Genomic DNA, 16,556 nt, shown 5'->3' with positions numbered 1-16,556 from the left:
GAGTGTTTCTGGAAGTATTTAAATGCTACTTTCTGGACACTTTTTTTTTTTTTTTTTTTTTACTGTTAGTACTTCTGTAATTTTTTTAATAGTAAATTTTATTTTGTCAGTAAATGGCAATAGATTAAAAATAGCATTTAACCAAAGGGATGGCAGTTGACTCTTGTTTTTATTTATTAACAGGTCAAATCAGGTTACAGTAAATACCAGACTGTTACATTTGATTCTGTTGAGGACAGATCTCCAATAAAATAGTCACTCATTTTTAAGAGTTATTGTATATGTTAATGAAAGATTTTTTAAAGAATTGCCTGGTTTTCTACTTCTTTATAAAGTATTCATTAAGATAATATATCTTAGGATATTTGAATAGAAAACCCTATGGTGATACTAGATGCATATTTCTGGAGACTCCCTTTTATAGTTATTGAACAGATATATATAGAGTGTGTTATGTTAAAACTGAATATTACTGCCTTGAGTCACAGAATTCGGGCCTTCAGCTTGTTATGTCACCCTGTAAAAAATTTTGTCTAATAGGTACATTTACAGTTGTGATGTCACTAGGAACATTCTTCCCCATTGTAATTTAAGTTAGCTGTTGCCACAGATATATAAATTGCTTTAAAGTAGGACAAGTGACCCATAATTTTTAGCGAATGAAAGCCTTAAAGAAAGCGTATGATGTTGGCAAAGTGCTAACAAACCACAAATGTCTTCAAGAAATGCTTATTATTCATGAAATTCTTTTCTCCCAGAGCAAAGGCACAACACCTCTTGCTCCACCACCTAAACCTGTTCGAAGGAGATTAAAATCAGAAGATGAATTAAGGCCAGAAGTTGATGAACATACACAGAAGACAGGTGTCCTAGCTGCCGTTCTTGCATCACAACCTTCTATTCCTCGGTAATCAAAGCTGTTCCTAAACACGTGTAATTACTAGAAACCAAATGCACAGTAATTAAAAATATTAAGCAGAAAGGAATTATGGTCAGACTGGTCCTGTAGTTGAGCACAGGTCCTCCACTGTTCCCCTTTGAGAGTTTTCTCACTTATGAGTAAGTCGAATATTCTTCCCACTTTCCCCCCGCTTCTATTATTAAGTCAACTCAAGTTGTAAATCCTAGAGCAGACTTTAAAAATTATAGTGCACAGTAACACTGATGTTTTAACTATGGTTGTTCTAGAATCAAGAATTGGCAAGCTAGGGCTCATGGGCCAAAGTCAACCCATGGCCAGTTTTTATAAGGGCTTTTACATTTTTGTTTAAAAAGAGAAAAAGAAAAGATTAAAAAAAAAACAATATTCAGCAGAAATGGTATGGTCTGCAAAGCTTAAAATATTTGCTATCGGACCATTTATAGAAAAAGTTTGCTTATACCTGCTCTGCGCTGACTTAAACTCAGGTGATTCTACAGAAAAGTCACTAAATCAATAACTACAGTAATTAAGCCTGTGAAGCTTAGTAGTTTTTGGTTGAGCTTTGAAACTGATCAAGCAAGGTTGAGCTATGCTAGCAGGGCAAAGATGCTCCCTCAGCATTCTGGGATTAGCCATAAATCACAGGGAAGAATGGAGCAAATTTAATAATCAGAATGAAGGTCAAGTTTTTTGCTCTCTTTATCTTCTCAGGTCTGTTGGGAAAGATAAGAAAGCTATTCAGGCATCAATTAGACGCAATAAGGAAACCAACACAGTTTTGGCCAGATTGAATAGTGAATTGCAGCAACAGTTAAAGGTAATGTAGTTTCTGAATCTTTATTTGGAAAGTTCCATGGACTCAGAGCCTCTTAGTGTTGAACTAGACTTGGAGGTGATCCAGCAGTTCTTATGCTAGTATGAAACTTTTCCAAGTAGCAGAAGTGTGGATCTAAAATGTTTTATATGCCTTTGAATCTTTTAATATTAAAAAGAAGTTCCTGTACTAATTTCTTGTATGATTGCCTTATCCTACATGTATAAGCATATTCCTAAAATGTTCAGTCCTGAATATTCATTGGAAGGACTGATGCTGAAGCTGAAACTCCAATACTTTGGCCACCTGATGTGAAGAACTGACTCATTTGAAAAGACCCTGATGCTGGGAAAGATTTAAGGCAGGAGGAGAAGGGGAAAACAGAGGACCAGATGGTTGGATGGCGTCACCGACTCAATGGACATGAATTTGAGTAAACTCTGGTAGTTGGCGATTGACAGGGAGGCCTGGCGTGCTGCAGTCCATAGGGTTGCAGAGTCGGACATGACTGGGCTACTGAACTGAACTGAAGATGTTCATTAACTTTCATAATGAAATCCAAGAGTAGAAATGTTGTGACCTCAGCTACCTCCAGGATGATATATGTGGCTGTCTACACACTAATTCTACAATGATTCAAGTATTATAAATTTATCCTTTTATCAAAACAACTCAGATTCTATGAAAATGACAGGTCTAAAGAAGAGGGATGAGGGCAATTTAGATCATCTGTAAAACAGAAAAGACAAACCTTAAGTAGAAATGATGTTCAGGGCCAGTGTGTACTTCTGTCATCTGTACTTGAGAGGATGAGTTTGTTTTCTTGCTTACTACTAACCATGATTTTTTTTCAATCCCTATACATAAAAACTAACAAGCAGAATCATGTATGATTCATCAACATTATTAGTCATTCACATCTTATAAACCAGTGGTTCTCAAACCTTAATTGTATACACTTAGGAAGGGGTCCCATGTTAAAATGAAAATTTTGATTCATGTCCGGTATGGAGAGGGACCTGAGAGTTCTGCAATTTTTCCAGGTGAAGGAGATGCTCCTGGACAGTTGACTCCACTTTGAGTAGCAAGGTTGTAAACCATAAAGATGAGGAAGGAGTCCATGGAAATGTAAAATAAATACAGAGTTAGTTGAGTCCCGTAATATTCTGTTCATATTCCTTTTCTAGCATTTATCACGTTGTCCATATCTATGGCACATTTGTGTCTCTGTCCTACTAACCTGAACTCACTGAGGCTAAGTCGTAATCATTCCCGTTTACAGTGACCATGTAATACATTGTTCAAACCAAAGTACTTTTAAGAGAAAAGGATTTGTTAATATATAGGCCAGGAAATCAGAGATAAACTGAGATTGTCCTGGATAGATTTATAACCATCTTGTCTCTGTCCTCAAAACTTCACACATGTTGGACATTTGATTAATGTATGTTAAAAGAATAATATTCTTTTATAACTCTTTGATCAAAGAAGGTATTCATAGCTGTTCTATGGCTTGTGAATTTGGTCGATGGTAAAGGAAGAATGTAAAACTAAATGACAAGCTTGCTAGTAGCATACCATGAGGTGAAAGTTTTGTTAATGCATGTTTTTCTGAAGAACTACGAAAAACCATAGAAACATGTATACAGAAGCTGTTTTTAAAAATCACTGTCTCATTACCCTCTGAGAAAGTATGGTACCAAATAGGAGGAGGTCATTCTGGTTAAAACATGATACTGTCAGTGTGATAGAGAAAAAAAAAAGGATATGGCTGCATAAGAAGTTGGTGACTGAAAAGACTGCCCCAAATCGACATTCATTAGAAATTCTGATTATAAAATACATTTATTCATTGTGAAACTGAAGCTCAAAATGAGGTGCAGGAGTTGACCAGAGGTAATCACCAGGGGAAATAATCTTTGTTAACCAGCTCATCTGCAGTTACTACAAGGGGTGGGCTTTGTGCAAAATTCATGCATTAATAGCCACCATCTGCAAATACTGGCTTTTCTAATAAAGAAGGAAAAAACATTCGATTACCTTGATTTCAAGTAATGAGAAAAAAAGATTTTGATTAAGATTGTTTTTGAATGTAAGCGCCTATAAAGAAACTATGTTTCTAAAAGGAACAGCTGTCCCTTCATCTTCTTAAGGAACGTAAATTGTTTTATTGATGCAGAGCTGCTGTTAGATGTGCCTTCATTTTTGTATATGTTGAAATGTAACTTGTCTTTCCATCTTTTTCAGGATGTTCTTGAGGAGAGAATTTCCCTGGAAGTTCAACTGGAACAGCTTCGACCATTCTCTCACCTATAAGCCAATTGCCGTTAACTGTGAACATACCCATTTTTAAGCGGTTTTGGGTTCAAAGCCAGTTTGGAGACCCAGACATTCAGCTCACTGCTTAATTCAACATTAAATTTTATGATTCTGTTTTGCCCTATATGTTCACCATTGTATTTAAGTATCTTTTATTTTTTAATTTCAACAATAAAAGGGTCAGGATGACTTTTTCTGGAGGCTGTATTATGTTTGTTGGCGCAGCCCCCCTCCCCCCTTGTTATCCCAAAGCTTTGGTGCATTATACTTACGTGGCCAAAACCTCATATTGCTGGATATACAGAATGGGCTTCTCATTTAACACCTTAAGCACAAACTCAGAAATATTTTCAAAAGGAGTCAAAATTAAATAAACTGTCAATTTGTCTTTTAGGCTTAATACTTAAAGAATCCAAAAATCTTTAAAATGCATTTCCTATTTGATTTTTAATTTGAAAGAACTGTATTGGATAAGGCATACTTTAACCATAAGCTCTGCTATAATCAACATTCTTCAAGAGTCTCATGGCACTTTCAGGCTTTTTCACATCAGCTTAGGGGGCAGATTTTATGTTTTCCTTACGAAAATTTGATCAGTATCACCTGTGACTTAAACTTTGTTGTGTGTGAGATTTTAATTCCTCAGCAGTCCTGAAAAACTAGGAAATAACTGAAGATAGGCGTTTTTAAATCGTCTGCTAGAAGCAAAGGGAAAGTGTTGACACCGCAAGCCGCAAAAGTACTGTCCAGTTGCAGACGTCACTTTTTGCACGATTTATGCACTAAACTCGCAATTATAAGCTTATGCTCATCCGTCTAGAAGTGTTTTCCAGTAACATGTTCTAGAACTTCTGAAGATCTTAATTATTCACTATTATAATAAATGAAAATTCCTTAAGATTCCTAGTTATCTTTAGCTCTCTTGTTACTCATTCTTTTGCCATGTTCTTGTTTAGTCCCTCAGTCATGTCCAGCTATTTGCGACCCCATGAACTGTAGCCTGTCAGGCCCCTCTGTCCACGAGACTCTCCAGGCAAGAATACTAGAGTGGGTTACCATTTCCACTCCATTCTTTTGCTATAGAGAGAGACTTTTCCTATTAACAGAGAGTTTCTAAAGTATGTCCTATTCAGGATAATGTAGTGTCTTGGGATTTGTTTTGTATTATATGGTATTTCCATTTTGATCACATTTGTGAATTTACATTTATTGCTAACAGCAGACATTCCTTTAATGTTTTATTCTATCTGACAGATGTTAAGCTGCATGGTTTTATCATAATCAGAAGTGTGATTTTACACTAATTAAAAACATTTTAACTTTTGTGCATTTTTTAACAAGAATTTAAATTTTTAAGAATTAGAAGGAATTTGTATTTTTGTTGTAGAAAGAAAGAAAATGTTTAAAATAGCCTACTGCACAATCCTAGACTGTACTAGTAGATTTCATTTCCTTAAAGGAGTATTTGAAGCAAAGAGGAAACTGACAGCCAAAAGCTTCCAAGATTAATACAGTGTTTTCTACCATTAACTGAGTAAAAATATTACTACTGCATATATCAGCTAAAGTTTCAAAGTGGCTAACCAGGTGATAGCTTCAGTTTATTAAATAATTAAATGAAAGATTGAAGGGCCCAGACAACTACTCAATACCTGTTTTTGTTTTTTTCTGTTTTAAATAGAATTGTCTTAATTTCTTCAGTTTTTACTCAGCTAAATTCCATTATAGGCAAGATTTGTTTTTGTTTTTTAGAACGTACCCCCTCACGCTCTACCAAACAGCCTTCTAATTTAGCAGTGTAACAAATTTTTAAACCATTTAATTTGGACGGTCTAAGAATTTAATTTTGTAACAAAAGAACACTTAAGAATTACAGAAAATTTTAGTGCTTTATAGTGGTATGTTTTTAATGCTCTCTGTAGAAATACATTCATATTTTGGATATATGGGACTAGTTTTTTAGTAAAGTACTGTTTAAATTTCCATATTTTTAAAATCCATAATATTGCATGGAAATGTTAAAAGATGTTGATAAATCACCAACAGATTAAAACATTTCTCTAGACTGATCATTTAAGAAATACTTTTCATTATGACTTTATTTTTCATTAGATCAGAAAACAAATCTTTAAATACTCAATATCCTTATTCAGTCTTAGGTTTTGTCAGTCATATTAAATAATACTGTCCATGAAAAACAACTATCAAAAGAAGTGGTTCAAATTTTTATATTCAAATTTTTCTTAACCATTTCACCTAATTGAGCATAGATGATAAAGTTTAAAAGTTAGGAGGAACTTTATGTATCCCCCTAGTTCATCCACCGACCATCCATGATGAACCATTACTCTGCTTCTTACTGGATCTTCTGGAACAGAAAACAACATGCTGTTTTTGTCAGGGCAGATTGGCACCCCTGGTGTTTGAAGTCCAGACTCACTTTTCCATACTACTTTTGATGGCGTTTTGGAGTACAGACAACCATAGAAATTTATCATCCTCAACTTCTGTTGCACAAATCCATTCATGTTTTGGACCTTGAAGAATAAATGCATTCTTGATAACTGTAAAAATATTGGAAGTACATAAATTAATTTGTGTAGGTAACAGTCAAAAGGAAAAAATGTTTTTACAATTCAAGAGTTGATCAAGTCATCTTGAAGACTTTTTGAAAATTAAAGTTTCAAACACAAATCCAGTTTAGAATTACTGAATAATTCAAATATAGTCTAAAATAAACGTCTTTATAATTGTTTAATGATAATTAGCAATTATTTTTAAAGTAATAGATGATATGATATTCTTTAATTTCAGAAGGAACTGGAACCGGTAAAGGTCTTTACAAGAATTATTGTAGATAAGAGATGCTGAGAGCTGGACCTTGGCCACCCTGGTATGAGCACCAGGACAGAATGAAGCCAGTGACGACTTAGCTGAATGCCCACTTTTAGCTTACATTATGGTGTTCTGACATAGAGCACAGCTGATTAAGGGGAGATGGGAGGAGAAATGTCATGCACATTATGGATAACCCTTCTTACCTGAGTTTGAAAATATTTATTTCTCAATAGGTGAAAATATTTATTCTCACATTTAGTGTTCAATTTTTCTCAGATTTTAAATGAAGCCAGAGCTAATGGAAAGCAGCTCTTTTTAGATTAGTTCCTTCTCTTGAGATCTTGGTTCTAGCTTTACCCATAAGTCCTACCTTCACGTGCAGTGAAAAATATTGGAACAAAATGTGTTATATTCAGATCGTCTGGCCTAACAGAAATATAGGAAAAGAGATACAAATCTTTTTTAAGATTGGGAAGTAGAGTGTAAGATAAAAACTAAAAGGTAGAGTAGGTTTAAGTAGGATTTCATTTTGTAACAATGATTATTTCTTTTGAGATTATTATGAATTAAATGTTTTGTTACTAAACATCATTTGCAAATACATCCTTTAGAGAACTCGTAAATGCAAATTTACAGAAGAATACAGTCAAATCTGCAATAATCATTTAGTCCTAGTATAATGGAAAAGTAATAGATAAAAATTGTAAGATCTACAAGCAGTAGAAGTTAAAATAGTGGTTAACCACTTAAAATAATGGTTAAGAACTCCAGCTTCCCTGGCAATGATACAGGGTTATGTCTCCCTTTGTGACTTCGGGAAGCTGTTTTCCTAATATGTAGGGTATGTGTCTGACGATGCCAGCATTCCTTTCTTTTGCTATTTCAAAGGTAGAGAAAAGTTTACATTAATGAGATTCTAAAAATACTTGGGAAATTATTTGCAAATGCAAATTCCAGTTCTCTTCCTGCTTTTCTATTTTAATAGCTAATGAGTTTTATATAATACAGCTTTTTAAAGGTGTGATCTCTTCAGAGGAAGAGAATACATACATTTGGAATCTGGTATGTCTTCTATGATTAACCTATGAAGTGCCACTGATGCAATGAATTGGTAGGTTGATTTTGAAGTCCTTTCAAATGGAGTATGAGATGTACCCCGACTAGAAACGAGCAGTGCATCGTTGAAGAGGAAAAGACTGAGATCACAGGTATGTTCATAGAGCCTGGTTTAAAAAAGAGAAAGAGTTTAGTTTTACATATGCATATATACGTGCTTTGTTGCACACTTCAGCATCTTTGCATTGATAAGCTCATCATCAGAGTTTTTCCCCACAGACCTTTGGACTGACTTTTCTCTGTATATTTTTCTCCTGGTGTGAATAGTCCCTCTGTCTGTCAGACCAGTCATGTGGGTGGGCCTCAGGGTTCCTGGTGGAATGATTTGAGCTTATACATTGGACAGTATCCAATCGATGTAGACAAAAATGAACACTGAATTTTCCCAGTGTTATAACACGTCAGGTTAAAGCCTTATTGATATTTTGTGTTTGATGTACTTAGACAATCTGCGGGGAATGTTTTCGTTTAGTTTCATCTTTAAGGGTAACAGGTTGGGTTAGAGAGAAGCACAAGAATCAGTAAGGTGTGCGGTGTCTTAAGTAGAAAGCAGGCAAAAGAAAAGCATTTACTAAGTAGGAAATAGAGAATTTTCCAATATCAGTTGGAGAGAAATTGATGAGAAGTTGGAAATAAGTAGCTCTTCAATTCTACTGAGGTTGCTACCATGGTCAATGGTAGGCATTTTTTGGTCCCCAACCTCCATCTAGTATTCTCTGTGGTTTTCCACTGATGAAGCCAGATCACAGTGTTTAGCAGATTTCACTGTGCTCTGGTGTGGGTTATCAAATGATGTACTAGGGAGGAACTTGGGAAAGGCTCACCCCATGCCCTCAATCTCTGACCAGCACCAGGAATGGCCAAGTGCAGCAAGCTCGTTACTTTGTTGGAGGATAGCCCCCCCAAAATGTTTTTCTCCTAGAAGCATCAAGAAGCCCTCAGGAAGTTACTCTAAGCAAGCAACTCAGTTGACTGGTTTATTCAGAGGAATTCTTAGTTTTTATCTTCATCATCTGTGTTTAATTTTTAAATTGTTGAGTTAGATCCAGATAAAGTCATACAGAAGTGATGCAGTTACATCAGCATATACTGACAGTTGTTTTCGTGTACTGCTCTTTTTCACTTTTTGTTTGGCTCACTCCTCCCTCCACTTATGTTACCCAAGTTACCAAACAGTATATAATCTTTCCTTCTTTTTTTAACCTATTCAAGTAGTCACATATGTACCTACGTATGCATCTATTTACAGGTAGTTTGTTTTAAGTATTATTCCAGGCTCTTTTCTTGCTTTTCTCAGCAATAGAAATCACTTCAAGTTCTTTTTAATGACCAAATAATAGCATGGGTGGACCATCATTTTTCTAACTCTTCCCTCACTTAGTGGGCATTTCTTTGCAGGCTCAGGTCTCTTTCTTCCTTCTTCCCTCCCTCGTTTCCTTTGTTTTTTCTTTATTGCCACTGTGAGCAATGTTTGAAAAAACGAGTTCCTTACATATAAACAGACTCCTTACATGCACTGATATTTCTGTCAGATAATCCAAGAGTAGGATTGATTGACCAAATAGTATATATATTTTTAACCAAAGACTGACAGGTTGTTGCCCATAAAAGCTACTATAATTCACATTTAGAATCCACTCTGTATTATAATGGCTCTGACTTGTACAAACTTTACTGTGCATCTGAATTACCCAGAGATTTTCGCTGAAATGAAAATTCAGTAGAGCTAGACTAGCCTGAGATTCTGTGTTTCTAGCAGCTCCCTGGTGATCCTGATTCACCAACCACACTGGAGAGTATTGAGGCACTTAAGTCGTGCATTAATTACAGCTGTGCCCATGCTGCTGCTGCTGCTGCTGCTGCTGAGTCGCTTCAGTCGTGTCCGACTGTGTGACCCCATAGACGGCAGCCCCCCAGGCTCCGCCGTCCCTAGGATTCTCCAGGCAAGAACACTGGAGTGGGTTGCCATTCCCTTCAGTGCATGCAAGTGAAAAGTGAAAGTGAAGTCGCTCAGTCGTGTCTGACTTCGCGACCCCATGGACTGCAGCCCACCAGGCTCCTCTGCCCATGGGATTTTCCAGGCAAGAGTACTGGAGTGGGGTGCCATTGCCTTCTCCTGTGCCCATGAGGTGGGCAAAAAACTAGATTGGGAGAGGGAGTGGTTTAAACATTTTTAAGGAGTGCTTTGCTTCAGGTTCAGCTCTTGGGGGAGTGTTGGGGGTACAGGTCATGTTAGGTGTGTGGAGAGAGAGAAATGCAGTGGTCATCCAACCACTGGAGCCACCTTCCTTTCTCAAACATTTCCTGCCCATATCTGTGGTTATAATTTAGGCTGGAAGGAGTGGGGTGCTTCATATTTACTGACAGTTTGCAAGAAATACTGTTCCAGATTAAGTTGATAGGTTATTCTGAGAATAGGGAACAAATAGAAGTAGGGATGAGGGAAAGGGGAAGCCAGAAAGGGGGTGCATTTAGATGGGTATGTGGTGAGCTGTATGTGCTGTGTGGCCACGTTAGGCAAAAGAATTCCACCCATGTTTGTGACACTTCTTTGGCAATATTTGTACTATTACTGATAAGAATCATATCATTTGAGAAAAATGTTTAAAAGCTGTAATAAAACTTTGCCTTTCTATCTGAATGGCCAGGGACTGTGCCTACCAGGGTGCTTTGAAGGTGTAGCTTTGAAAGGAGTGTTTGCTTTGGTAAACAGATGTTTGGTTTTCCCTTTGGAAGGGATAGCATTGAAAGTAAGGTAAATAAAGGCGAATTCTAAGGGCATGACCCAATTGGGCTGGGTGGGTGGATGGCCCAGGGGAGAGGAGGAGCAGGCACGTTTATTGAACTTGGAGTTGAGGCCACTTGTAACCTGAGGACGTGAGCAGGGAAAGATAAATGCACAAAGAGGTTTTTATTATTTTAATCTGATTATGAAAGTGATATTTAAAATACATATAAATGAATTTTACGTAGGAAAAAGCTTTCCCAAAGCCATTTATACTCACCAAGAGCTTCAACAAGTTTCATCCAAAGACAAAAAACACCAGAACCCTTTTTAAAAAACCTTTATTCTTCTACATATGTAAAAACAAATAATTTTGCCTTTCACATTGACATAATGGAACAACTGAAATGGAAACTCTGGATCCTACTCAACTTTCAGAAAACTGCTGCTGCTCAGATTCAGAAGAACCAACTCCAACTCCACGGGTAGAATGTTTTCCTTGAACCTGGACAGGATTTCTTTGCTTTTTCACAAATAGACTCAATGACTCCGCCAAACACAGTTTAAATTCTTAACACCATTCTAGAAGTGTTTTGTCATTATTTAATCACTATCAATACGTTAGCCAGACCAAGAAACAAAGTACCCAACTTCCATGAATACATAAAACTTTAAAAGTAATTTTCAGAGCATAAACTTTGGCATGAACAGATAACAGTACGTCATTGGTTCTGTGAGCTAAGTGTTAGTCACTCAGTCGTGTCCGACTGCAACGCCATGGACTGTAGCCTGCCAGGCTCCTCTGTCCATGGGATTTTCCAGGCAGGAATACTGGAGTGGGTAGCCATTCCATTCTCCAGGGGATCTTCCCAACCCAGGGGTTAAATCTGGGTCTCCAGCATTGCAAGCAGATTCTTTACTGTCTGAGTCATGAGGGAAGTCATGTGAGCTGACCTGAGTCAAAACTGTTTATCACCTTGTCCTCATCATCCACATTCTGACTAGTGGATCATAGTGGCTTTTGGCAGTGGCCAGGATAAAAGTCAATTCAGAGCCAGAGTCCTGTATCCCTGGGGAGTCTGCACATTTCTCTTCCCCCAGTGCTGTTTCCTGGTCAATGACTTCCTTACCCGTTGGGTAAGCTAAAAGTAAAGTGAACAATATACATACTCTGTAGTTCAGTAATGTTTGTCCTCAAGAGGACTCAGGATCTGAGCAGTGGATGGCCCTGTTTGGTGATCTAAAGCCGTGCCTCTGTTCACCGGTCTTAGAGGCTCCACTTTTGCACTTGGCAACACCCCATTAGAAGGAGAACAAAAGTAAACAAAAATGCTTTAAAAATCAGCATGTTTAAAGTCACACGTGAAAATGTCAAAGTTCTAAGGTACATAAAAGCTTAATCCAAAACTATGTGGGTTATATCTACAGAGGGACAAATGCCTCCAGGTTTCCGAGCTCTAAAATTACTCTCCCCAGAGCAAATTCTGTCAATCAGAAACATGGACTTAGATAAAGAAAGATAAAGGAAGAGTGTCTGAGAATGAATATGTGAAGGTAAAATTAATAATAAAAAACTGGAATAATCCGTAGCATGTGTCCTACTACACTGACGTGTTTAGAATTGCTGACTTGATATCTAGTTTCCTTCTCTTGTTGTAGCTCATTTCTATTGTTCCTGACCAAAAACACCAAAATGAGAAAACAAAAACACGGTGACAGTGAGAAAAGTGACAGTTGTGTGATTTGATTTTCATTTAAGGGACTGGTTAAATCGAGGTGAAGGGACTGGTTTATTCCAACCTCTCCTCCACCCCAAATCCTGCCCTGGCCTTTGGAAAACATTCAGTGAAATATTCACTGAAATAACAGGCAATCTGATTTTCATTTCTTTTATTGGAATTAATTCCTCTGCATTTGGTTGCTCTTTGTGGAGCTACCATCTTTGCCATAAGTACTGAAAACATAGATTGGCAAAGAGTTTTCTAAAGCAAGAATTTAAAAACGATGGCCCCACTCCTTGCTTTTTGTAAATAAAGTTTTATTGGAACACAGCTATACATGTATTGTTTATGAAGATCATATTAATCATCATGTATTGTATTTATGTAGCTGCTTTTGTGCTACAATGGCAAAGTTAGGTAGTTGCCACAGATATCATTTGGCAAGGAAGACCTAGAATACTTACCATCTGACCCTTTACAGAAAAAGTTGGCCCATCCTTGTTCTAAAGGAGAAAAGGAAATGTTAGCACCTTCACATCACAATAGTTTTTACACTACTGTGAGCACCATGCCAACTAGACATGTGAGACCTCAATACAATGGTGGTCCTACAGTGAGACCTTTCGTGTGCTGACCTCAGTAACTAACTGCAGATAATTAACTGGTCTTCTCTTTCTTAGAGTTGAGCAGATCATCCATGTGATATCTCACATCAGCTCTCCTCTCAGTAGGAAAGTGACCAAACCAGAAATCCCATGTCTTGAGTTAGTGGCCCAGGCAATGACGGTTTAGTTTCTTCCATTCTATGAAGTAGCTGCCTGGAATGTGAGTAAGGTGATAAACACCTTACCTCATCTCAGAGGGGTGTGTGTGTAACTTTTCAGATCAACACAAAGATTATAGTATATTTACAATATGACAGACATTGTACTGGATTCTGGGTACAAGATAATTAAGACACACCATAGCCATAGGCAACCCACTCCAGTGTTCTTGCTTGGAGAATCCCAGAGACGGACGAGCCTCGTGGGCTGCTGTCTATGGGGTCGCATAAAGTCGGACACGACTGAAGTGACTTAGCAGCAGTAGCATAGCCATAGGATAGTTGAATATTTACCTTAAATAAAAACTTATGTCCTCATCACAGCAGTGAAGTTGGGCCACATCTTGAACCCTAATCAGATATCTGTTTGCTTCTGATAGAGTCTATGAAATAAAAAGAATTAGAAATATATATATATATATTTTATAAAATAAGTCTCACTACTGAATAATATCCCCAAAGATATAAGTGTTGAGTAGAACTCAGTTCAGTTGTGAAAAAAGCATTGTTTTTAAAACTAGAGGGAGTTGTCTAATTTTTAAAACTATTGAAATTATTTTTTTATTATAAATGCTTTCCTACTACCAAAAATAAAGTGGAGATGTAGGTGAGTCAGAAGGGATCTATCAAGAAAAGGAAGTGAATGAAATGTTACAAGTTAAGATTTCAGGCTCTTTTACTGACCTAGCCATGGAGATGGCTAGGGGCATATAGTGATCCAGAGATATAGTTCTGTGGACTCTGTGAGTCCCAAGATTTTTCAATTTTCTGTAATCCAGTCAATCCCATTACTGTTTCCCTTTCAAAATGTACAGATCTAAATTAGGCCTAAACAACTGCATTTTGCTTCCTCAATTTGGCCAAATAAAAACACAATCGATTGATACTTTAATTCAATATAATTCACATATTAAATTCTGGCCATAGGCTGAACACTAGAAGACACTAGTTCATACCCGATGGAGCTCACAATCTTGTGGATAAAGGACTGTAAGAAAGTGTGACAGGGAGGTTCAGGGTATTGAGAATACCTAGGAAGGGGCAACTCAGACCTGGAGATGTCGGAGGAAACTTTTCAGGGCAGATGATACTTGAACTGGATCTTTAAAGTACGAATAGGAGTTTATCCAGTGGAGCAGAAAAAGAAGGCAATTTCTGAGAGGGAAGACCATGAGCAAAACAGAAATGTGTAAGGAGAGGCTGACATTATTAGAGAATTGTGAGTATGCCTGTGTGGTTTGATCATCCAAAGAATAGCAAGGAGAGATAAGGAAGCCTTCCTCAGGGATCAGTGCAAAGAAATCGAGGAAAACAGGAGAATGGGAAAGACTCGAGATCTCTTCAAGAAAAATTCAAGGGAACATTTCATGCAAAGACGGGCTCAATAAAGGACAGAAATGTTAGGGACCTAACAGAAGCAGAAGATATTAAGAAGAGGTGGCAAGAAAACACAGAGGAACTGTACAAAAACGATCTACACAACCCAGATAATCACGATGGTGTGATCACTCACCTAAAGCCAGACATCCTGGAATGTGAAGTCAAGTGGGCCTTAGGAAGCATCACTACGAACAAAGCTAGTGGAGGTGATGGAATTCCAGTTGAGCTATTTCAAATCCTGAAAGACGATGCTGTGAAAGTGCTGCACTCAATATGCCAGCAAATTTGGAAAACTCAGCAGTGGCCACAGGACTGGAAAAGGTCAGTTTTCATTCCAATCCCAAAGAAAGGCAATGCCAAAGAATGATCAAACTACCACACAATTGCACTCATCTCACACACTAGTAAAGTAATGCTCAAAATTCTCCAAGCTAGGCTTCAGCAATATGTGAACCATGAACTTCCCAATGTTCAAGCTGGTTTTAGAAAAGGCAGATGAACCAGAGATCAAATTGCCAACATCCACTGGATCATTGAAAAAGCAAGAGAATTCCAGAAAAACATCTATTTATGCTTTATTGACGATGCCAAAGCCTTTGACTGTGTGGATCACAATAAACTGTGGAAAATTCTGAAAGAGGTGGGAATACCAGACCACCTGACCTGCCTCTTGAGAAAGCTGTATGCAGGTCAGGAAGCAACAGTTAGAGCTGGACATGGAACAACAGGCTGGTTCCAAATAGGAAAAGGAGTACGTCAAGGCTATATATTGTCAACCTGCTTATTTAACTTATATGCAGAGTACATCATGAGAAATGCTGGGCTGGAGGAAGCACAAGCTGGAATCAAGATTGCCAGGAGAAATATCAATAACCTCAGATACGCAGATGACACAACCCTTATGGCAGAAAGTGAAGAAGAACTAAAGAGCCTCTTGATGAAAGTAAAAGAGGAGAGCGAAAAAGTTGGCTTAAATCTCAACATTCAGAAAACTAAGATCATGGCATCTGGTCCCATCACTTCATGGCAAATAGATGGGGAAACAGTGGACACAGTGGCTGGCTTCATTTTTCTAGGCTCCAAAATCACTGCAGATGGTGATTGCAGCCATGAAATTAAAAGACGCTTACTCTTTAGAAGGAAAGTTATGACCAACCTAGACAGCATATTAAAAAGCAGAGATATTACTTTGCCAACAAATGTTCGTCTAGTCAAGGCTATGGTTTTTCCAGTGGTCATGGATGGATGTGAGAGTTGGACTATAAAGAAGGCTAAGTGCTGAAGAATTGATGCTTTTGAACTGTGGTGTTGGAGAAGATTCTTGAGAGTCCCCTGGACTGCAAGGAGATAGAACCCATCCATCCTTAAGGAGATCAGTCCTGGGTGTTCATTGGAGGGCCTGATGTTGGAGCTGAAACTCCAATACTTTGGCCACCTGATGCGAAGAGCTGACTCATTTGAAAAGACCCTGATGCAGGGAAAGATTGAGGGCAGGAGGAGAAGGGGATGACAGAGGATGAGATGGTTGGATGGCATCACCGACTCGATGGACATGGGTTTGGGTGCATTCTGGGAGTTGGTGATGGACAGGGAGGCCCAGTGTGCTGTGGTTCATGGGGTCTCAAAGAGTCGGACACGACTGAGTGACTGAACTGAACTGAAAGGCAGTGAGAACGAAAGTAGAATGAGTCAGATGATATTCCATAGGTAACAGATAACCAACAGAGGACTTCTAGGATTTTTACAGATGTCCTCAGTGGGCAGAATCCTGGGCCAGATATTATGTGCAGGGAGACAGAAAACAATAAAGACATGGTCCCGTTCCTCAAAGGGGGTCATGAGCTCTGTAGTACCAAGCAAGGTGCTAAGACTACAGAGAAATCGTGGGATGGGGTCAA

The 16,556-nt window shown here is 37.9% G+C and overlaps 2 protein-coding genes across 5 annotated transcripts in view; one reads left to right on the top strand and one right to left on the bottom strand.

The window, feature by feature from the left end:
* The window catches only part of REPS1 (RALBP1 associated Eps domain containing 1), an 88,594-nt gene extending 84,364 nt beyond the window's left edge, over nucleotides 1–4,230 (top strand). For all 4 annotated transcript variants that reach the window (XM_068985013.1, XM_068985012.1, XM_068985011.1 and 1 more), the window contains 3 exons: nucleotides 759–907; nucleotides 1,634–1,739; nucleotides 3,984–4,230. In XM_068985013.1, coding sequence (XP_068841114.1) covers nucleotides 759–907; nucleotides 1,634–1,739; nucleotides 3,984–4,052 — 324 coding nt within the window. In that variant the 3' untranslated portion in view covers nucleotides 4,053–4,230. The remainder of the gene's footprint in view (nucleotides 1–758; nucleotides 908–1,633; nucleotides 1,740–3,983) is intronic.
* Nucleotides 4,231–6,491: 2,261 nt separating this feature from the next.
* The window catches only part of ECT2L (epithelial cell transforming 2 like), a 64,691-nt gene continuing 54,626 nt past the window's right edge, over nucleotides 6,492–16,556 (bottom strand). The window contains exons 18-20 of the mRNA XM_068985464.1: nucleotides 13,573–13,661; nucleotides 7,944–8,116; nucleotides 6,492–6,619 (exon numbers count right to left, since the gene is read on the bottom strand). Coding sequence (XP_068841565.1) covers nucleotides 6,492–6,619; nucleotides 7,944–8,116; nucleotides 13,573–13,661 — 390 coding nt within the window. The remainder of the gene's footprint in view (nucleotides 6,620–7,943; nucleotides 8,117–13,572; nucleotides 13,662–16,556) is intronic.

The sequence above is a fragment of the Capricornis sumatraensis genome, chromosome 13 (genome assembly GCF_032405125.1).
Source record: "Capricornis sumatraensis isolate serow.1 chromosome 13, serow.2, whole genome shotgun sequence".
Classification (NCBI taxonomy): domain Eukaryota; kingdom Metazoa; phylum Chordata; class Mammalia; order Artiodactyla; family Bovidae; genus Capricornis; species Capricornis sumatraensis.
This window is presented reverse-complemented; position numbering and strand designations above follow the sequence as displayed.